A 24,667-nucleotide genomic window follows, 5' to 3' on the forward strand; every position below is an offset into this window, starting at 1 on the left:
GTGAACAGAGTCGTATATTTGGAGGTGAGAAAATAACAAAGTAAACATTTGCCTGAGAAACAAAGGTGGCATTAACTCCAAAGCATTATGAACAAAATGAAATTTATAATTGGGAAAAATGTCCATTATTTTGAGGTTATCATGGGATAGGAATATGAGTTCTAAAAAACCTCTTATTTTTCAAATATAATTAAGCATTTTTAAAAATGGACTTCAAGGAATACATGTAGCATCTTTTTGAAAACCTTCATAATGAGATCTCCTCTCTTGCTTCAACCATGGTAATTTATCACTTCAGTTATTATATTTGCTTGCCTGAGGCAAAGCTATACATAAAAATAAAGGATGTTTATTGAATTTTTGTTGTATATGAGGTAATTCACATAGCCATTTTAGGGCTTACCATTTTTACTCACCGTTTTAGGGCTAAAAGTAATTCGGTTAAATCTCTGTATATTTATAAATGAAGAAACAAACCTCCAGAAAGGTAGCTGATAGCAGACTGTGGGCATGTTATGGACACGTGACAGAACCCAGAACTTACGGCTTCTAACTTGAAATTCACTCTATTTTCATATGGCTGACAGGACCAAGAGCCTGTTGGGCTTCCTGCTTGCTTATTGGTAGCCTCCTTCCTACTTCTCATTCTTTTACTCTTCTTCCTTCCTTCCTTCCCTTGCCTCCCCCTTCCCGCCAATTCTTTCTTCACTTCTTGGTTTGTGGGATCTTAGTTCCCCAACCAGGGGCTGAACCCACGCCCTTGGTAAGTGGAAATGGCAGAGTCCTAACCACGGGACCTTTTCATACTGTTAATGGGGTTCTCAAGGCAAGAATACTGAAGTGGTTTGCCATCCCCTTCTCCGGTGGACCACATTCTGTCAGACCTCTCCACCATGACCTATCCATCTTGGGTGGCCCTACACGGCATGGCTTAGTTTCATTGAGTTAGACAAGGCTGTGGTCCATGTGATCAGATTGGCTAGTTTTCTGTGATTGTGGTTTCAGTGTATCTGCCCTCTGATGCCCTCTCGCAACACCTACCATCTTACTTGAGTTTCTCTTACCTTAGACGTTGGGTACCTCTTCATGGCTGCTCCAGCAAAGCGCAGCCACTGCTCCTTACCTTGGACGAGGTCGCCCATCTTGACCTTGAACGTGAAGTAGCTCCTCTCAGCCCTCCTGTGCCTGTGCAGCTGCCGCTCCTTGGACGTGGGGTTACTCCTCTCAGCTGCCGCCCCTGACCTTGGGCGTGGGACATGGAACGACAGACTGGTTCCAAATAGGAAAAGGAGTACATCAAGGCTGTATATTGTCATCCTGCTTATTTAGCTTATATGCAGAGTACATCATGAGAAACACTGGGCTGGAAGAAGCACAAGCTGGAATCAAGATTGCCAGGAGAAATATCAATAACCTCAGATATGCAGATGACACCACCCTTATGGCAGAAAGTGAAGAGGAACTCAAAAGCCTCCTGATGAAAGTGAAAGAGGAGAGTGAAAAAGTTGGCTTAAAGCTCAACATTCAGAAAACGAAGATCATGGCATCTGGCCCCATCACTTCATGGGAAATAGATGGGGAAACAGTGAAAACAATGTCTGACTTTATTTTTTGGGGCTCCAAAATCACTGCAGATGGTGACTGTAGCCATGAAATTAAAAGACACTCACTCCTTGGAAGGACAGTTATGACCAACCTGAGAGAGTATATTAAAAAGCAGAGACATTACTTTGCCAACAAAGGTCTGTCTAGTCAAGGCTATGGTTTTCCCAGTGGTCATGTATGGATGTGAGAGTTGGACTGTGAAGAAAGCTGAGTGCTGAAGAATTGATGCTTTTGAACTTTGTTGTTGGAGAAGACTCTTGAGAGTCCCTTGGACTGCAAGGAGATCCAACCAGTCCATTCTAAAAGAGACCAGTCCTAGGTGTTCATTGGAAGGACTGATGCTGAAGCTGAAACTCCAATACTTTGGTCACCTCATGCAAAGAGTTGACTCATTGGAAAAGACCCTGATGCTGGGAGGGATTGAGGGCAGGAGGAGAAGGGGACGACAGAGGATGAGATGGCTGGATGGCATCACCAACTCAATGCACATGAGTTTGGGTAGACTCCAGGAGTTGGTGATGGACAGGGAGGTCTGGTGTGCTGCGAGTCATGGGGTCACAGAGAGTCGGACATGACTGAGCGACTGAACTGAACTGAACCACGGGACCACTAGGGAATTCCCTAACTCTTCTTTCCCTACTCCTTTTCTTTCTGGATAAAAACTCGAGGAGAACAGGTTATTAGATGATGAGGGAGCTATGGAAGGAGATAATGTATTGGGGGGAGGAGATATAAACTCTTTTTTTGTAACATTTAAAGAAGCAATTGGTTGTAGCATGTGAAATCTCCATTGATAAGCTTGGGCATGAGCAGTGAGATCAGATTTTTTGCTTTGCTTAAGAGAGAAGTATATCCACAATAATGAATAGGTGTGAACTGATTCATTAAATATGAAGTATAGGCTTTGTAACAGAAGGTAACTTTGCCACTCATAAGTCATTTATTATTCTTTTCTTTAAGTCTGCAGCCCTGCAGATCTTTGTAGAATAAGAATGCATCCCTATATTTAGGGACAGTGGATAAAATATTTTCAGAAAATGAGATATATCAATGGAAATTCTTGCCTAATATGTCACTGCTTTGAAAATGATTAAAGAAAATGGGGTCTCCCCCCAGCAGAGGCAGGTACTTTGACTTGTCAAATATAAGTTGGACATTTTCTCTTAGTTTGGAACTGCCACAAAATGAGCCCTTTCATGTCCTCAGTAATACCAAACCAATGCAATCCATCTGTTCTGCTAAATTATTTCTAGTTCCCTAACCAAAGGCACTGCTTTTTCATGCATTTTATCATGATTTTATGCCCTTTATTATATTTTACAAAAGGTTCTGATTCCTCCAGGGCCAATGAGAACTGATTAGGACACTGGCCTCAATCCAGGCTTTGAACACAGGAGGGGAAGGAATAGAACTGTTTCCTTTTCTCCCTGCTCCTTGGCAAAAAAAAAAAAAAAGAATCTATACCGTGTGTGCACTCTGTGTGTGGGTGGGTGTGGGTAGGCTGCATTTTTTCCTGTTGCAACATGACTTTGTAGGTCATGTTCAGAACGTTCCTTCTGTAATCAGGTTGCATTAACAGGCTTTAATTCAGAAAGACCAATTCTTTAGGAAAGAGCCATGGTGTGTTGTGAGACTCAATGATACGGTCATTTTGAACAACATTTGTCAGACTTCAAACCTGAATGTACACTGTCTGGGGGGCTGATCTAATGAAGAAGACCTTAGTCCTCAGGTGCTTAGCACAGAGTAGACACTTAGCACAGGAGTTCCTTTCCTACTCTATAGGAAGAGACTACTTGAGTGCAGGTCACAGAGAATGGAAATAGAGTAATGATAGCCTACATCCTATATCACAGGGTGTCTTTACTAGGAAATAGAAGGGAGAGCTGTAAGTTTCCTTTCTTAGACCCATACTGGCAAGGTATTTAAGATCTATGTTAGGCTCTCTAGTGAGAAATACCTGGATGGATACCCATGTCAACCCGTATATGCACTGAGTGTCCATATACTCAGAATTCTCAAAAATTCTTTTGGTCAGAATCATAGATGACTTTAGGTTGGCATACTGCCAGCTAAATATCTCTGAGAACAGAAATCAGTATCTCCCTACATTATGATTATCAGAGCACTTTATCCTATTTTGTGATTCATTATACTCTTGACCTTTGGCTCAAGAGCACATCATGAGAGAAAGCTGAAGGAATAAAGGGTACACAGGAAATTGAAAATATGGGAAGGGATTAAATGGGACAGTCTATATTTAAGCATAAACACATCACTTAATAAATTACTGATGATGATACCAGAAAATGAAAACCGTTGGAGACTTCAGTTTGAAAGGAAAAGTAGAATATGATGAATTTAAGATATCTGATGATAGTGAGGCAAAACGAACTACTCCAGGAGGTACTCAGTCTTAAGGAAAAAGGAGAGCTGCTGCTATTTCAGCATTTTTAGCTTAGTCATTCACGGAGTTCCCATAGCAGTGCCTCTTAGAGATATAAATCTTAGAACGTGTTTTCTCCAGATCCTTTCTCCAGGTAGAAGCCGTTTTTCATATGGAATTCGTTTCTACTGCCTTCTTTCTGTAGAAACATGTACACCTTGTTTGTGGGTCTTATTCTCCGGTGGGCATAGAAGCAGAAAGGATTGTAAAGGATTAGTGCTTATAACCTGGGACTTCCCTGGTGGTCCAGTGGTTAAGATTCCATGCTGCCACTGAAAGAGGCAAGAATTCAATCCCTGTTGGGGAACTAAGATCCCACATGCCACAGGAGGGAAAAAAAAATCTAGAACAATCAACAACAACAAAAAAGAATTGCTATTTATATATAGTGTAGGATTTTTTAAAAAACACATTCTGTAGCAATAAAATGAGCCAGTGTAAAATATTCCCTAGGAGTCAAAAAGAAGTATAGAGAGGAAGGAGAAAGAAATCAGAGGGAAAACTTGTGCCCTTTATTACATTTTAGTGATGAAGGGGAGACTAGGGTATAAACCAGGGAGGAATACTCTTAGAGTAAGTGGACTACCAGGAGATCCAACCAGTCCATCCTAAAGGAAATCAATCCTGAATATTCATTGGAAGGACTGATGCTGAAGCTGAAACTCCAATACTTTGGCCACATGATGTGAAGAACCGACTCATGGGAAAAGATCCTGATGCTGGCAAAGACTGAAGGTGGGAGGAGAAGGGGACGACAGAGGATGAGATGGTTGGATGGCATCACCAATGTGATGGACATGAGATTGAATAGGCTCTGGGAGTTGGTGATGGACAGAGAAGCCTGGCGTGCTGCAGTCCTTGGGGTCGCAAAGAGTTGGATGCGACTGAACTGACTGACTGAAGCAGGCTGGGCCAGATGCTCTGCCCTTACTGTTAGTTAACTGATATTCCACAAGGGAATGACTGAGGTGCAGCAGGTGTCCTCTTAAGATTTATCAGCACTTGAGCTACTGTCAATAATTGAATCTTGTTAGCAGATTATTTTTCAAGTTTGCGATTGAGCGTTCAGCCTAGTGGGGTTGTGGGAGAATGAGAAGGGAGTTAGGAGATGCATGGAATGTATGGTATGTGAATATATATGACTAGTTTGTGAAAACATAGAGCTGCACTTATTGCTCATGGTATTTAACATTATACCAGAGGCAAAAATTTGTTGTAGAGTAGAAAAATGTCTTTATGGGAAAGGGGATGGAGCTTTATGATAGTAGTCCAAATGTGGGTATGATTGTTAGCTAGAGCCAGCTTTGTTTAAGATATGGATGTCTGACCGTATCAGCGTGTAGATGTTAGTGGCTATGGATTTCATAGACTCATAGAAATGAGAGCGGGAAGCCCTGTTATTTCATGGTGTTCATTATTCTGCCAGACTGGGACTGGTTGCCACAGTCTGGTTTCAGTGTGCTGCTCGTTCCAATTTTAGGTGACTCAGACCATGGAGTTACCACTGCTTATCTTGGGGGATTTTCCACCAGCTGAAATCTCACATTTAAAATGTTTCCCTTTAATAGAGACTCTGAACTTTCCTTTTCTCATTACTTGTCATTCTGTTTCTTTGATTGCTCTGGTCTTCCAGAAACATTCCCAAATGTGATTTTACCAGCGAGCCATCTAGGTCAGTAATGTTTGTTTATTGATGAGAGCAGTGGCTGACCAGATGGCCATCATAAATTTGCCCTAGTCTTCAGCATTACCTGCCTGGTTTAATTTCAGCATTTAAACCTACCTGGGAATAATGTCTCCAGAGCATATTTTTTATTTTCTAGCAATGTAAATGGGGTGTCAGGTAGAGGGAACTTCAGTGCTTTGGCAATGAAAATGCCATAAGCATTTGTTTGTTTATTCAGCACATAATGGCGCAGTGTCAAGAAGGGTCTGTTTTACATCATTCCTATTAGCTTCCTGTTACCCCTCAAGTCCCCTGCTATTCCTCTCGCACTGAAATGATGCTTTATTTTCAGTGACAAGCACCACTAGCCAATAAACTTCTAGGAAGTATCAATGTATCAAGGTTCTTTTCCCTGAACCTTTCGCCCCCTTGGAGAATCAGACAGCAGCAGCATTACCTGAAACTAGGGAGACTGAGTGTGGAATTTTCTTGGTCCTGAGAGCAGTTGTTGTCACCTGATGATTTTACGTCAACTGGTAATTCATGGTCAGGAACATGAGAAGACAGCATTCCCTGGACAGACTGTCTTCGAATTTTACTGTAGTTCTCTGCTAATATATTGCCTTACAAGTGTCTTGTTGGGATACATATTTTAAATAAAATATTAACACTCTCTGGGTAATTTTAGGAAGTATAGCAATTTAAAAAATAAGGCTAATTAACTTCATACACCAGCACAGTGTTTACTGGTTTAAAAGATTTGTCAACTGAGAAATGCGACCGGGAAGAGCGCTTTGTCCATTGACTGAGACTTAACTTAGGTGCAGTTTGTCTATGTTGAAGAATCATTCTTTGTTAGCTAAGATGCAAGTTTCTGCCTAACATGGATGTAGAAATATTGATTGAGCATAGAGTATCTCAAATTATCTCTGATTAAGAGTTATTGTTTTTGTTCAATTTCCATTCTGTCACAGACTAAGGCTTCTATAAAATACATTCAAAATGAGATACTACAATAATGAAATAAAAATTGAAGACATGCATGATTGTATCTGATTCAACAGACATTTAAAATACTCTGTCAGGGGTTGCTATAAAATTTTCTCCATATTTACTCCCAAGGCTATGTAGACCTCCTCACAGACCATTCTGTTCCTGAACTGTGATCAATTCCCATGTTATATATTTTGAATGATATCGGTCTAGATGAACACTGCTGTGAGGCGCACACACATGACATGATCAGCGTATGGGGAATAATCAAATATACTAATGTATTGGTATTTATGTTCTTTTAAGAAACAGTAAGGAATCTGTTTCAACAGCTTCTTTGGGTGAGTGTAAAGTAAGAATCTAATGAATTTACTTCTCAACTAAGCAGTAGTTCCTGTTTTTAACTACATACTTTTACAAAGGAGTTAACTATTATTACCAAATTTTTATTAACTATTAACTTTTTATAGATATCTTTTTATGCCAAAGAAGAATATGTTTTATGTCAGTTGCCCATTTAGGCTTAAGCAATCCATGGGATCTGAACTTTGTATACACTCATTTTTCATGTATTATTATGGTCCTTTGTTACGCAAATCAATGCCTCATTGCTCCATGATGAAACTCAGCCCATTATTAATCATCTTAAATGTGACTTGGGGTCTTATTTTCTCCTAAATGTTGTCAGTGAAGTACGGTAGACTTCTGCTGTTTTCTTTCAGCGAATTCAAGGTCGAAAAGCCAGCCTGGAGGAAATACAGCTTGTTCATTCCGAACATCACTCACTGTTGTATGGCACCAACCCCCTGGACGGACAGAAGCTGGACCCCAGGACACTCCTAGGTCTGTATGGGCCTCCATTCTACTGAGAACAGCACATTCTAGCACTGTCATTAGTCAGCACTGCTGTCAGTTCAGAATACTTGGCAAGCAGTGTGATAAAGAGCTCTCCCAACAGCAGTGCTCTGTGGAACGAGCGGCTTACAATCTAGCCAATGTAGATTAAGAAAATCCTACTTTAGGAAAAATGGCAGTGCAGGTTTTATGATGTTGATTTTTATTTGAATAGCATTTGTGTCACCGTGTTATAGCTGTTGGGAGTAAATGCATTGTGAAGTTTGTTTACAGTTTGTTTACATTTTTAATCTAAATTTTTTTTTTCACATTTTTCTGTGAATTTATCTTCACCTTTCAAATTTATTTTGTGTCTTTCAGTTCTTTTCTTCTATGACCTTAACACACACAGGGCACAATATAACTTATTTTAAATGAAAAACTCCATATTACTATACATAGAACCCTGTATTTTATATAGTAAGGTTGCATTTTAAATCTTAATAGACTCTATGTAGTACATGTTTTAGTTATGGAATCAAATAGTAGTTGGCAGAAGTAGAAAACTAATAAAGCTCATCTTTATGATTTTTCCAAACTTTATTATCAGATTTTGAAGTCAAATTTATGTTTCACTGCTTTATATAAACTTTGTATGAGTGATAGAATCAACAGTATTGAAGAAAGTTCATGACAGAAACATTTTAGCTGAAACAATTCTGTTAATTAAGTTTATTAATAATCTTTTATAATAGAATAATAATGCATGACATGGTGATGTATGCCCAAAAGATTATGTTTTAACTAAAAATACATTTTAGGACTTTTTCTTAAAAGTCCCTTTCTTTCCACTAAACCTGTTATGTCAGTTCCAAATTATTGGACTCTTTTACCCAATTCAGTATTACTTTGAGATGATTCTGTGTTAATTGGTCCTAAACAATTTGAAAGCAAGTGGATGACCTGTAGTAGGCATCTTAGAAAGCAATTATGAGAGGAAATTAACAGTCACCAATTTTAACATTAAAAATCTACCCTTTTAAAACAAGTGGCAGGCATCCCTAAATTTATGAAGTAAGCGTATACAGTTGTGTGTGTGTGTGTGTGCATTTATGTGCATGCCAGGTGGGGAGAAATTGACAGAAAACACAGGAAGATTACTCAGTTTTTAGAAAACATTATGAAAATTTGATGAAAGACAGTTTGTATAGTAGAATTAAATTTATGTGTACCTGTGGCAGATTCATTTTGATATATGCCAAAACCAATAAAATATGTAAAGTTAAAAAAAATAAAATTAAAAAAAATAAACTTATATATTAACATAAAGCAAGTGAGTCCATTTAGATATTTACACTCTGTGTGTTATTTTTCTTTTTTCTGTTGCTGGAGTCAGTCTCTGCACATGGTGATTTTTACATAAAGCAATTTTTGCTGTGTATATTGTGCAATAAATTTCCTTATTTTAGCATGAATTAATAATTCCACCCAGTTTACCAAAATGATGAAGTAAATCAGACCATAACTTGCACAGTCTTCCGTGGTTGAAATACTCATGCATTTTAAGGATAAGAAACTATGTTCGTTTTTATTATTTGTTAATTTAGTTAGGAGGAAACAAGTAGAAAACTTTCCCCATTTCTTTTTTTTTTTTTAACTAGATCTCAAACTTTGGATTTAATTAAGATAAATTTACATGTAGGTGTTTCAGAGATGTTCCACGATAACCATATTCCACATATTAAGAGAAAGGCTGTATTTGTAAAAGATATGAAGTTTGAACTTTGGCAGCTTTGAACTGTTCTACTTATAAAACATGGCAATACCACTTTTTAATTTTTTTAATGAAATTTGACACTTTTGGGAAAAGCTGATTTTCTCAAAACATGCGTATCATTTAAAGATTTGAATATTTAAAAATGAATTCCACTGTGTAATTTAGAACTTGGATAATAGTCCTTTTCAAATATATATGTGATAAAAGCACCAACTATCAATTTATTTTTTTTACAGTTTTGTATAAATAATTTGGCCATTTATCTCATTAGTTTTGAATATTCAGTGTGAAATAAAATTCATACAGTAGATGACTTCAGAGTTAACTGTAGATACACATGTGGAGTTCCATGGGCAGCTCTCAGGGATCCGTGCAATAGTGTCAGCCTTGTGTGCAGGCTACAGGGGTAAAAGGAAACAAGGATGTTGTATTGCTTGGTCTTGATGTCTAGCGCTAAATGCAAATTTGATGATGCTTCTGAACTACATCAGTCTCTCCCATCAATTCAGAAACAACTTCTTCAATTCAGGGTCTAAATTTAAAATCTTGATCTTTTAAAAGTTTAACGTCTCGTATTTTTTCATTCTTTATGAAATTTGAATTCTTGGGGCTTGTTTTTTTATTTATATCTCAAAAACCAGATTGAAGCTGCCATGTATGAATGTGTAGAAATTCATAGCCATCAAGATATTTTCTCTTTATCCCTTTCTTTTACTCCCACACTTCCTCTTCTTCCTCTAATCCCTCCCACCACAGATGGTGCGGGAGGGTTTGTCAGTGTACATACACACAGTTTAATTGATACTACTACTTTCGACAGTTCTGGTGTTAGGAGAAAGGATTTACATAAAAATTCACTATGACCAGATTCATCAGTCTCTGTATCATGAAAGACATCGATAACGTATAAAATCATTAGATTTGAAAATGGGCACCATTTATCTCTTTAAATACTCTAGACCCTGTAAGATGACACTTTTAAAACATTCTCTCCAATCCTGTCTGGTGAGAGGTTTTCCTTAGCATTAATTTTCCTGTCACTCTCACTACCAGTTTTCATTATCTTCTGGCTAACTGGAGTTCAGTCCATGGATAAGGTGATGTAACGTTATTAAAAAATAAATCAAGTCAACTCAATGAAATAGGCTTTTCTTATACACTATTAAGTTTAAACTATTGATTAATTTGGTTGTTTAGTATTATTTAAATAGTGCTGAAGTAGATTCTCAAGTATTATTTGTCTTCTATATTTACTTAGAGTTTAATGAAACTGGAGCCTATTATACAGAGTGAAGTAAGCCAGAAAGAAAAACACCAATACAGTATACTAACGCATATATATATGGAATTTAGAAAGATGGTAACAATAACCCTGTATACGAGACAGCAAAAGAGACACTGATGTATAGAACAGTCTTTTGGTCTCTGTGGGAGAGGGAGAGGGTGGGATGATTTGGGAGAATGGCATTGAATCATGTCTAATATCATATATGAAACGAGTCGCCAGTCCAGGTTCGATGCACGATACTGGATGCTTGGGGCTGGTGCACTGGGACGACCCAGAGGAAGGGTAGGGGAGGGAGGAGGGAGGAGGGTTCAGGATGGGGAACACATGTATACCTGTGGTGGATTCATTTTGATATATGGCAAAACCAATACAATATTGTAAAGTTAAAAAATAAAAAAAAAGAAAATCTAATTTACATTTAAAAAAAATTACTTTATTCCATTGTAATATTACCTTTAGCCCTTTTCACTGACTATGGAAGGAGTTGTTCAGACATTAAAATATACATTATTTTTTATTTTAATTTCACATATGAATACATCCTTGCAAAATATTCACTGATACAGAATTATCTTTGTTATGAGGAACAACTTAAGAAAACTTTTTACCATGCCCCAAGCTATCCATAAAAATGCTTATGTATCTTTTACTGATATCAGTATTCCAGTTTTAATATTTCTTCATGATTTGGGTATTTTTTTTCTGTTGACTTTTCGTCTTTTTTCCTTATATGTATATATATAAAATGAGATATCTTACTTTTTCATTTGCACTTAGACATTTCTTTATAGTTTTCCATCTGTTAACAATTGTATTTGAAAACTTAACTTATACAGTTTATTGTTTTCAAAATAAATTTTCTTCTGTGACAGCAGAATCTAGACTTTTACTGACATGACACATAAGATTCATCACAAACCTATTTTCAATTTTTATTATTTATTTCATTGATCATCAACAATTAGGATAAGTGAAATGGAGATTTGTACCTGGTTCTACCACTGATCTCCTCAGTGACCCATATGAATCACTTCAGAAATAGTTAACTATGATATAGAGATGCCCGCTTGCCTTTCCTTTAGTTACTTTGTAAGACACAAGTCTTGGAGCTTTAGGAGTGGTAATTTGGTTTTCTCCATACATGTAGTAGATAATATAGAAAAACAAAGTGCTCGTAAACAAAAATGATTAAAATATGAAATCTCAATTTCAAGAGATAGTCATAAGTAAGATTTTGACATTTACTTTAGATCCCGAAAAGGTTATCCCTTTTATGGTTCTGTGACTTATTTGTTTAAAATAGTGTGAATAATGGAGAGGCTTATCATATACTTGGCCTCAGCTATATCTGAAATGTTTAGAATTTAAGGATAAGTCTGTATACTTAGATAAAAATTTTCGTATTTGGAGCATGTGAAAAATGAGAGTGCATTTCATAAACATTGTGGCTCAGAGCATCACGTTAGTGGGATACACTTAAGGAATGGCTGCGTTATATATGATAAGGTATAAATAAAAAAGATATTGTGATATAAATTGTGTAGGGCAGTTGAAAAAAAATCTTGAGAATTAAATTTCATAGGCATGTGTTTGTTCATGTGGGGCAATAAACTCTACAGGTAATAATATATGTGTGTATATATATATATATATGTATCAATTTGCTTTGAGTTCTTAACAATCTAAAGTTTGATCAGTTTCCCTCTGAGTCAAATGATAAATACCATGTGACATAATATTATGTATTAATAAAACCCCCAGATTTTAAAAACTATAATTATATGCAAATTTATATATTTTTCATGTCTTTTTACTATGTAGGTGACTCCTCTCAAAAGTTTTTTTCTTCATTACCATGTGGTGGACTTGGGGTAAGTATCAGTTTACTGGTTTAAAAACTTTTTTTATTATAGTTGATGCCCAATGTGGTGTTACTTTCAGGTGTACAGTAAAGTAAATCAGTTATACATATAGCCACTTTTCTTAGATGTTTTCCCATATAGGTCATTACAAAATATTGAGTAGAGTTCCCTATGCTGTATAGTAGGTTCTTGTTACCTGTTTTATATATAGTAGTGTGTATCTGTCAATGTGCATACCCCAGTTTATTACCCTCCTTTTTCCTTTGGTAACCACAAGTTTGTGTTCTACATCTGTGACTTTCTGTTTTATAAATAAGCTTATTTGTACCATTTTCTTTTTAGATTCCATATATATACGATGTCATATGATTTGTGTCTTTGTCTGGCTCACTTCACTCAGTACAAGCTTTAGGTCCATTCATGTTGCTGCAGATGACATTACCTCCTTGTTTTTATAGCCGAGGAATAGTCCATTGTGAGGCTTCCCTGGTGGCTCAGTAGGAAGGAATCCACCTGCCAATGCGGGAGACGAGGGTTTGATCCCTGGCTCAGGAATATCCCCTGGAGAAGGAAATGGCAACCCACTCCAGTATTCTTGCCCAGGGACAGAGGAGCCTAGCTGGCTACAGTCCATGGGGTTGCAAAAGAGTCAGACATGGCTAAGCTACTAAACAACAACAGTAGTCCATTGTATATATGTACTGTGTTTTTTAAAATCCATTCCTCTGTTGATGGACATGTAAGTTGCTTCCATGTCTGGGATATTGTAAATAGTGCTGCAGTGAACATTAGAGTGCATGTATCTTTAAGAATAATGGTTGTACCAATTTACATTCCCACCAGTGGTACACTTGGTTCCCTTTTCTCCGCTCCTCTCCAGCACTTATTATTTGTAGATCTTTTTGATGATAGCCATTCTGACCGGTGTGAGGGAATACCTCATTGTAGTTTGATTTGCATTTCTCTAAAAATTAACAATGTTGAAAATCTTTCCATGTGCTTTTTGGCCATCGGTATGTCTTCTTTGGAGAAATGTCTATTTAGGTGTTCTGCCCATTTTTTGATTGGATTGTTTTTGTTTTTTTTAAATATTGAGCTGCATGAGCTATTTTGGAAAGTAATCCCTGTTGCTTTTGCTTTGTTTGCTATTATTTTGTGCCATTTTAGGGCTGTTTGTTTTGTTTATGGTATCCTTTGCTGTGCAAAAAGCTTTTAAATTTAATTAGATACCATTTGTTTAATTTTGTTTTTATTTTCATTACTTTAGGAGGTGGATCAAAAAAGATGTGTTGTAATTTATGTCAGAAAGTATTCTGCCTATGTTTTCCTTTAAGACTTTTATAGTATCCAGCCTTACATTTAGGTCTTCAATCCACTTTGAGTTTATTTTTGTGTTTGGTGTTAGCTGCTGCTGCTGCTGCTAAGTCATGTCAGTCGTGTCCGACTCTGTGCGACCCCATAGACGGCAGTCCACCAGGCTCTGCCGTCCCTGGGATTCCCCAGGCAGGAACACTGGAGTGGGTTGCCATTTCCTTCTTCAGTGCATAAAAGTGAAAAGTGAAAGTGAAGTCATTCAGTCATGTCGGACTCTTCACGACCCTGTGGACTCTAGTCTACCAGGCCCCACCATCCATAGAATTTTCCAGGCAAGAGTACTGGAGTGGGGTGCCATTGCCTTCTCCGGTTTGGTGTTAGCAGGTGTTCTAATTTTATTCTTTTACACGTAGCTGTCCAGTTTTTCCAGCACCACTTATTGAAGAGACTGTCTTTTCTCCATCGTATGTTCTTGCCTTTGTCAAAGACTAGATGACCATAGGTGCCTGGGTTTATCTCTGGCCTTTGTGTCCTGTTCTGTTGATATTTATTTCTTTTTTCATGTCAGTACGTAACTGCTTTGCTACTGTAGCTTTGTGGTATAGTCAGAAATCAGGGAGCCTGATTCTGCCAGCTCCATTTTTCTTTCTCAGGATTGCTTTGTCTATTTGTGGTCTTTTGTGCAAATTTTTTCTATAATATTTTAAATCTAAGTCTGTGAAAAATAGCATTGATAATTTAATAGATATTGCATTGAATCTGTAGGTTGCTTTGGGTTGTATAGTCATTTTCACGATATTGATTATTCCAGTGAAAGAACATGGTCTAATCTCTCCATCTGTGTCATCTTGTTTCTTTCCAATTGCTCATCTTGTGAGTATAGGTCTTTCACCTCCTTTGCTAGGTTTATTCCTAGATATTTTATTCTTTTTTGATGCAGTGGTAAATGGGATTGTTTCTGTTGACTGCTTTTAAATAACATAAACGTCAGAAGTATATTCTTTGACTTATTTGGTCAGTTGTGCTTAAGGCTCTTTCTCAGTACAAAAGTTATTCTGGACTTCAGGATTGGCCAGATGATTTGTAGGGCTCAGAGCCACATGAAAATGCAAATACCCCTGTCCAGAAATTATTAAGAATCTCAAGATTGTGAAAATACCTAAGTAATCCAAATGTCAGACCCTGAGCACTGCAGGTTCCTGTGTGAAGCTGATTTGCTAGACATTTATATTGCTGGAGAAAAGGTAATACAAGAAGGTTTAACATAGTGTTACAGCAGATTTCAGTTTTCAGTAGTTACACTGAGTCTGCAGATACATTATATTCCTGGAGAAAAGGGCGTAAACTTCACAAAGCACTTTGCATTGTGGGACATTTTGTTTGTGAACCTCCTGAGGTATTTTTGTCTTCAGTAATTAACGAAGCCTTTTTGATCCAGGATACTTATACCATATTTAAAGGCAAAGTTATTCGGATCCGACAGTGTATGAGGAAAAATGTCGATATCTTTGTGGGTCATTAAAACATACCCTATAACCTATAGTGTACTTAAAGTTAGCCCTTACCAGTAACAAGCCATAATCCTATAGAAAATGAAAAGTGAAAGTCATTCATTGGTGTCTGACTCTTTGTGACCCCATTACTGTATAGTCCATGGAATTCTCCAGGCCAGAATACTGGAGTGGGTAGTGGTTCCCTTCTCCAAGAGAACTTCCCAACCCAGGGATCGAACCCAGGTCTCCTGCATTGCAGGCAGATTCTTTAATGTCTGAGCCTCTGGGAAAGCCTTCATCCTATAGAACTGAGTGCTAAATCAAGATAGGCCAAAATAATTGTAGATCAGGTTTCCAAGGACTTAGGAATTTAAGTCTGTTAAGTTTCTTAGATAATTGAAGGAAAAAACCACAACTAGTCCTGTGTATATATCAGGCAATTATTTTTCTATAACTAAATTTTACCCAGGGAAATCCCATATCTTTTCAGCTAATTCTATCATTTCAGCGATGCTCGATTAAGCAAGGATAATCTTGCTATTCCTTCACCTGTGACCCTGCCTTGTAGAAGTAAGAATCACAGCTACAGCCAGTGTCCATTTGGACATTACAGTTTACCGATATACAACCGAGGTTTATAACAACTTTATAAAACAGTCATTATTATTAATACCATTTTGCAGATAAGAGCCTGAAGGCTCAAAGAAGTTGTTTCTCCTTTGATAAATAGAATAATAAAGATAAATTTATTATTTAAAACTTAATATATAAAGAAGTTATTTTCCTGAAGTCACCTGTAAAAGGCTTGCAGTATGAGGTTGACGTGCAGCTTAGGTCCTTCCAAAGCTTTCATCTTCAGCAGACCAGCCGTGGTCCCTGGAGCCCAGCAGCACAGCTGGGTGGCTAGTGCAGTGTGGTCCCCTTCATGGCAGCTCACCATGAGCTTCACACTTTGACTCCCAGCACAGGACAGTCACCATCCCACATTAATCCTTGCTCATTTTTCTCAACCCTCCTGTGGAGCCAGGAGCTTGCAAAGCCGTTCTAGAAAGCAGAGAATTAGCTGACTTTTTGAATGAGTCTCATTGGCTTTTGCACTTATTTTCTGACATCCCAAGTGGCTGTTTGAGAATGGCTGATTATCTGCAAATGAGGCAGAGAGTGAAACAAAGCTAATGACTGCTCTGTGGATTTGGTGATCGGGAGGAAAGCAAAGCTGTTAGAGAGTGGTGGTCATCAAACCCCCACTCGTTTACAAGTACGTTTAATTCATGACCCAGAGTTGAAATGAGGATAGCTCTCTAGGACCCACTTCTCAAGCTTGTCCTCTGCTGTGCCTGTGGCTCACTGTCCCTTGAACACAAAGTACATCTACTCAGCTATGCTAAACCCATGCCCCCGACACTTCTTATTCTTTAGCAAGAACTGCTCTAGTCAACTCTTAAGGTGCCCAAGGAATGAACAGAGACTGCTGCTTTGGCACAGTGGGTGTCATAGATTAGCACTGATGTAATCAGTATAGTGGCAGTGAGGGCGGTAGAGAAATCTAGCTTGGACAAGCAGAAGCAGGAAGAGTAACATTAGATTAGTTTGACTCCATTGTTGCTGGAAAGGGCTTGAGAGAAGCACCTCTTTTTATAAAGTTGGCCGATAGGTCTTCTGATGGTGTTTATGTAGGTCTAAGTGAGTGTGTATGCATGTATGTGTTGTGTTGTGTATATCTACACTTGTTGATGCTAGACAGCTAGCTTGATTCAGTGTTTTTGTTTCTTTTAGGAACCTTATTGTCTTCTTAGACCATCTCGGACTCTTGAGATCTTTGGTTTTGATATAGGTCCTAAGAGAAACTGAGTCTTATGGATTTGTATTATTTTTTACCTCCAGGACAGTCTGAGACATCTTAAGTATACAAAAGATATCCAGTATGAACTTGGAGTGGGCCAGCTTGGCAGCAACATGGGGGCACCCTCGCAGGCTTTGAAAGCACTGAAATTGCTTTTGTCTTAAGGCACCCTTCTGGTTCATATTATCTAAGATGAACCCATTGGTTTAAATTCCAAAACACTTGATACTCCCCAACTGTTACGATAAACTGCAGTTACCTAGAATATATACCTTCCTACTAGATGGGTTTAATTTGTACCTACTGAATGCTGATGGATTAATTGGTTTTTGAGGGGTCTACCTGGGGCATTATGAAGTTAAAAAAATCTCTACTACTTATTTGATTTTCCCATAAAATGGCATGCGATTATTTGCTCGGGTAGCTCAATGCATGAGTGGTATCTAAGGCGCTTTAAAGTGTATCCTCCAGAATGATGTTCTGAACAACGATCTCAAGGTCTCAGAATTCCTTTGTGTTTGGTTCTCATTTTGTTTCGTTACTACAGCATGACTCACTTCTGATTACTGTGTGATTGCACTACAGGAAAATGTACCAATTGAAAAGAGCATTTTACCAAACCCCAGGCCTTGGTCATCATACAGTGAAACAGATAATTAAGGGACTCTGGAAACAAGAGCCAGCGCTGGACCACTTTAGTTCTCACTCCTCAGGGTGTATCACTAAAAATAGTGATCATTTTCCTGGCCATCTGACCTGCTGCTGTGTGAAGAAATCTTGAAGTCATTTCTCAGCCTTATTTTTCCCTCTTCACTTGATAGGCCACAAAAAAAAGAAAAAAGAAAAAAACCACAAAAGCAAGGACGAGCAGGCTTTTATGATAATGTCGTCATCAGCTCCCAGCTTCAAACACTTCTGCGGCTTTTGAGTTGTCATTTATAACTTGGAACTGAATCGACCCATAATTCCCCTGATACACTTAGAGAAATTGATAACAGACTCGGCACTTCTTTTATGGCTCAGAGGAGGCAACTCCAATCACATCACTATTGGCAGGCAATATTATTTTTTGACATGGTTGTAAAAGTATAAAGGGGCTTATGGCATTTGTTTAGATGAGGAATGGGCTCTCAAGCTGTGCTGGGGTTTACAGGACCAGATTAGTGAGAAGCAAAGGGAATATGATGTTTGCAAACAGGATATGATTTTATATATAAGTTTGGGTTTCATGCTCCGCTCCCTGGGGAAAGCCCTGCAGACAGCAGAGAATTCCACTTTTATCCTACAGCAGACCAGCTCCTAGTGCCAAAAGCCAGAAAAATAAACGTGGTCAATGGGCAGTGTCAGACCCTTGATGGGAGGAGGAGGAGCCAGGGAAGAGGCAGAACAATTCCCCGGGAGGAATGAGGAATTGCAGAGCACGGGGCCTGCCTAACTGGTCAAAGATGTGCCCGAGGGTTCTGGGAGGTTTCATCTAGGCACCTTCTCCAGCAGCAGCTCAGTTAGTCCTCGAATGCAATGCTGGCTTTTTATTACAAACTTTTTCCATCCATATTCTATTTGATTACACCTAGATCTGACACCCTGTGAGGTTTATGGATGTCAATATTTTTGTGATTTGGGGAGGAGGAAATAGGGAGAAGGATTCGGTGATGGTGTGGAGGTAATTTTCGTCTCATTTCAGTTGCTCAGAGGTTTTCAGCAGACATTTTACTTATATACTATGTTCCCTGTAGAGGAGGCAAGTTTGGATGAATCGTGTCAGATTTTCTTTCACTCTCTCAGATTAAAAATGTAAGCTATCCCCTCTGATAGATAAAATTTGCATGTATGAAAATAATATATATGTGCACATATTTTAATAAGAAAATTCTTTTATTATTACCACATTTATAACTTCATATTATTTCCCCATTTATTATACCTCATTGGTTCTCCACATTTATCCACCCAATGACAATAAAAAAATTCTAGTGGCACATCTTTCAAAGACAGCTCTGACTTTCTCTGTCGTATTATAATATCAAGGAATGATTTACTTTATGAGCAAATCTGTGCACGTACAGTTAACTTCAGTGTAGTAGAAAGACATGGTTGATTTCTCTCTTGCTGTTTACAGTTGTCTTCTTTAAAACAAACCAAAAAGAGAAAAACAGTATTTTAAAAGGCACGAAGTGTGCCATCATAAGAGAAGTGAAGGGCAGGAAAAATAAGATAAGGCTAGTTGTCAGTGATTAGACAAGGAGCAGGAATGCAGACTAAGAAGACAAGGCTGCTTTTCCCATTGCTCCTAGCCTTTCCATTGGACTGGTTTGGATAAATGTGCTGTGGGAACACAGAGGAGGGAACTTCCAGAACTGAAAAGAAAGAAGAGGGATGTGGCGGTCACTCAAGCAGTTGTAAGACAAATATTCAAGAACAGTGAGGAATGAACATGTTTTGGGTGAGTCTCTGTGTTTGTTGGGGTGGGTTATGAGTGTGGAGCTGGGAGAGGCATCCAGGCATTACCTGTTGAGGCTCTCCTAACACATCATATTTTTGACAAATGCACTAAGTAGTTGTTGATTAGTAAGGAATTTTTTTCTTCAGGGAAAAAAAAAAAAAAACTAATGCTGATGCCAAAATTTGGATATTCCTGGAATTTTGATAATGATGCAGGAGCCCCCTTCCTCTTAAACTTACACATCATGTGTTATTCCCACCTAGGTGTCCCCAGCATGTTCAGTGCCTTTTGTTACATTTGCAGAAAGAGGCAAGAATAGCATCTGTTTCTCACATGCAATAATCAGGATAATGTTGATTTTCCTCACGTTAATGGTCAGGTCTACCCTGGCTTGCAATCAGTGTTTCATTTCCTCCGCTGCTGCTATCAAAGATGCATCACAGTCCTCTTCCCTCCAGCACAATGAGAGGATCCACCCTGATTCGAAATCTCTCTTTCCCCATCTCTCTTTCTAATTGTATTTGGATTTTCATTAGTTTTAAACTTGATGCAAATGATACTAGCAGGAACACCCCAAGGCACCTGGGAAAAGTAAAACAGATAAGAGGCCTTCATGAAATTGTTTTGAGAATTTTGTTTCATGTTGTGGATTCCACAAAAAGATCATGTTGCCCTAGACTTGGAAAATATAGTCCAAGATATTATGCAGCCAGGGAATTCTTTGTAAATAACAAAGAAAGTTTGCAGTATTGCATAGATCGTGCTAATTATATATACCCAGTTATAGTTGCAAGGAAGTAGACAGCAACCCCCTCCCCTGCCGGATAGATATATACATTACTCTGTGTTGACTGCAACCTGTAAAATCCTATAGAATCTTTAATTGCCTGATGTCCATTGCAGGGAAGAGGAAAATTGGAAATGAAAACCTTAACTTCCTCCTTAATTCACTTAACTGTAGTGTTCCCTCTGTGATTAAATTCTTTTGATTGCTTTGACATTATGGAATGCATTTTGAAATTTCATTTTCATTTTCTTTTTTAAAGTAAAAATGACTGTAACAAAAACTATTAAAGTTCTTCTGTTGTGAAAATGAGATATTTTAAAAATGCTATCATCAAAGCTTTACACCTGTGTTTTTTACCCTTGAAACTACAACACCTTTCGGGGGGGAATATGTGTGTGTGTGTGTGTGTTTGTAACTATGTCAACCAAAGTTGTATCAGTAGTGGGGAAAAAAGAAACACACTCATTTCTGGAATTTCTTTTCCTTTCGTTTTCTCTGTTAATTTTCTTGCCTGTGGTTCTTGATTATCAACATTCACACAAGAAAAATTGCACCTTAGGTTCTGTAGTTGCTGAAGGTAAATGAATTTGATGAACTTCAAGCTTCAACCTAACAGGAAATCTGTGATTCTAAGAAACAAAAATTCAGAAATTAAAGCATACTACAGTGAGTTTGAATATACATCACTGATTGTCAAGAAAACATAAACCCTTAGGTCCAACAAAAACTTAGTTGACAAAGGAAATAAGACTACCTAGAAAAAAGCACCTTTGGGACAGTGTCTACATTGTACAGGCTGAAATGCAGATAGATCCAGGCCCACCTCAACCTTTCTTTTTGATGTGAAAAAACTCATATTTCCCCTTTGCCATATTTTTCACCCTGGTTGGTTACAGATCAAGAGATGCATCCTGTAACAAACCAACATCCAGTACATAGTATCGACATGTCATTACTGGATTTGCCTTTGTGAAGTATTCTGCCAGAAAGTTTAGTAGAAGTGTTTAAGATTCTCAAATAATACATAGTGTTTCTTTCAGAATTCAAAACTAAAATAAATTATTTTACTGAATGCTTAAGCCCTAGAAGACAGTTCACAGCAGAGTCCTTAGGATGTAATCATTCTAACCCCCCAAGTAGAATCCATAGCTCCTGACTCCTAGCCAGCAGCATCATTATCACTGTGTCATGGTTTATTTTTAAATATAAAATAATAAGTAAAACAAAGTACTTAAAATACAAAGTGACGACTCACCTTAGCAATGAAGCAAACATTGCATCACCGTTTTTATCAGTGCTAATAAGGCTATTGAAAGACTAATGCGTTTGTGAATGATATGCATCCAAAATCATTTGGTTTATGTATAATGTTATCCCTCTGTATGACAGTCTGTAGGTCCATCCACATTTCTACAGATGACCCAGTTCATTCCTTTTTATGGCTAAGCAATATCCCTTTGTGCATATGGACTGCATCTTCTTCATCCAGCCCTCTGCTGATGGACGTTTGGGTTGTCTCCATGTCCTGGTAATTGTAAATAGTGCTGCAGGGAATCTCGGGTGCATGTGTCGTTTTGAATTATGTTTTTTTCTGGGTGTATGTCTAGTAGTGGAATTTCTGGGTCACACGGTAGTTCTGTTTTTAGTTTTTTAGGGCCCCTCCATACTATTCTCAATTGTGTCTCTGACAATTTACATTCCCACTGCCAGTGTAAGAGGGTTCCCTTTTCTCTACACCCTCTCCAGTACTTATTCTTTGTGGGTTCTGGGCTAATGACCACCCTAAGCAGTATGAGGTGATATCTCATTGTAGTTTTGATTTGCATTTCTTTTTTTTAGTGAGATTAAGCATCCTTTTCTGTGTTGGTCTGTATGTCATCCTTTCATCTGTATGTCTCCTTGGAGAAATGTGTATTTAGATCTTCTGCTCATTGTTTCAATGGGTTGTTTTGTTTTCTTGATATTGAGCTGTATGATCTATTTGTATATTTTAGAGATTATTCCTTTGTCAGTTGCTTCATTTGAAAGTATTTTCTCCCATCCCAACAGTTGTCTTTTCATTTTGCATGTGATTTCCTTTGCTGTGCAAAAACTTTTAAGTTTAATTAGGGTTAGCTAAATAATATGATTTCTATGGTCTCTAATTAATATTTACTGTGGATACATTGTTATCTTTTATAACAATCGGTAAACACTTCTCAAAGTGATTCTATACCATTCTGAAGTGTGATCCTTCAGCCTCAGGAGACTTACTACTGTGTACCTGCGGCATTTTTGTATTCTATAGAGAAGGAAACCGAAGCCCAGAGACGGGGGGTAACCTTTTTAGGTCACTCTGTTACTAGATGGTAAAGTACAAATCTCCTGATTCCAAGCTCTTAACCACGGTTCTGTGTACACACACCTCACTGTAATTCCAAACGCCTATGATTGTCAGCACTCCTTTCCCAAATGAGAATATCCCTAACCATAAGAAAAGCAAAATTGTTTCTTTTGCCAAGAACATTCTATTCTTATTGAAGTTCCTATAAAGTATTAAACCCATGAACTCAAATGTCATTAATTTGGGGTAAACAGTCATGTAGCTGTATACAGCATTTCAACCCTAACTAGAATGCTGAAGAATCTGCACTTGGAGCAGACCACTGTGGAGCAGGTTAGAGAGAATCTCATTTTACATACTGGTCTGAGTCAGGGTTCGTTTTATGAAGTTGCTTTGGGTAGAAACAGGACTCTGACATTCATTGATTGGTGAAAAAAAGGCCAGCTGATTATTTAATACCCTTTACACAGTATGTACATCAGATTAAATGAAAGGGCAGTAGGAAAATACAGAAATGACGTTATTCACCTCTCTCAGTCTTGGTAGGACTGACCAGCATGTTGCTGAAATTGTGCATAGCAACAATGGGAACTCTCACATTCCTTCACTGACCACATAACCCACAGGAATCCATATATTATTTATCACATCCTTTAGTCCACCAGTATCTTAACTGAAGATCCTGAGTCTCAAGAGGTAGCACTTTGCCACAACAAACATGTTACCCTGCTTATTATTGGCATGTAAATAGCAAAGAGAGATTTTTTCTGACAATGAAGAGTGACTAAAAATTGCACCTCTAAGGTCATTAGAGCTGTCAGAAAGCAGTTGTTATACTGGGAGGGGGTTTGTAGCAGAGCATTAATGTGCACAGCCTGCCCTGGGATCTCCTTCAGCTGCTGCATTGATAGTTCACGCCTTCTTTCCATATGGAATAGTGGTCACAGTATTCAGTCATCACAGCCATGGTTTTCCTTGGAATCTGAAGGTCCTCCACATAGCTGTTCTATTTCTTTTTCATCTCACCATGACTAAAGAAGCTAAGGTGTGGGCATTATAATCTATAAGGGACCCCGAGGGAACGGGCTGTCACTCACGTGTTCCTCCCAGCATTGAACAAAAGGTATAAAGCATGCGGGGTCATCCACCCATTGTTATCATAAATCCATCTCCGCTGCATTTCAAAGGTCTCAAGGTTTCAGCAGAACATGTAACATGAAATTAATATGTACCTTTGAAGAGCTGGCATGTTGTATCACACAGGAGAAGGGAAAACACCCATCACTACAGGCTGCAGAGCCAAATGAGGAAGAGTCCAATAAAGAATGTGGCTGTTCTTTAACCCAGAAATATGTCCCTTATCGTGATCCTATAGGAGGAGAAAAGCAGGGGTCACCCAAATTTATCATGGACTTTTAAGAGGTTCTGAAATGTTGCTGTCTAAGTGACTGTAGAACTGTCCCTGAGAGGGTTTATGATTTTAGGGAATGTGTCCTTATGCCCAGTCCTAGAGTCAGAGAAACCAACAATAGATGTCTCTGTGAATAATTACTTCATTCATGTGAGTCTCAGTTTATCTGTAAAATAGGAATAATGAAGCCTTTCTCATCATGTTATTGAGAAGATGAAATATAATAGTGAAGATTATCAGTGACAGCTGTGACTAGAGAGTGGCCACTTCCCCGCTTTGACGGGGAATTATTTGACAGCCCTAATTAGTTCTGGTTTTGCAGGGAATAAATAGCTGTTGGCTGTGTCAAGGGTGTGATATAAATGCTTCTTCAAAGCTCTGAAGCCCTGAGGTCTCATAGGATGCACCTAACCAACTGATGGTCTACCATTAGATTCCTGGCTCTGTAGGGAGACTAGTAAGGGAGGGGAGGCCATTGTCTGGTTTTTTTTTTCTTTTTTAATATGTTTATTTTAATTGGAAGTGAATTACTTTATAATATTGTGGTGGTTTATGCCATACATTGACATGAATCCATTGTTT

At 38.1% G+C, this 24,667-nt stretch overlaps 1 protein-coding gene across 13 annotated transcripts in view; it reads left to right on the forward strand.

Annotated features, from left to right (window-relative positions):
- Window positions 1-24,667, forward strand: part of HDAC9 (histone deacetylase 9) — a 1,049,156-nt gene that overhangs the window by 766,157 nt on the left and 258,332 nt on the right. For all 13 annotated transcript variants that reach the window (XM_070787186.1, XM_070787187.1, XM_070787178.1 and 10 more), the window contains 2 exons: window positions 7,433-7,553; window positions 12,431-12,480. In XM_070787186.1, the coding sequence (XP_070643287.1) occupies window positions 7,433-7,553; window positions 12,431-12,480 (171 nt within the window). The remainder of the gene's footprint in view (window positions 1-7,432; window positions 7,554-12,430; window positions 12,481-24,667) is intronic.

This window comes from Bos indicus, chromosome 4 (genome assembly GCF_029378745.1).
Source record: "Bos indicus isolate NIAB-ARS_2022 breed Sahiwal x Tharparkar chromosome 4, NIAB-ARS_B.indTharparkar_mat_pri_1.0, whole genome shotgun sequence".
NCBI lineage: Eukaryota > Metazoa > Chordata > Mammalia > Artiodactyla > Bovidae > Bos > Bos indicus.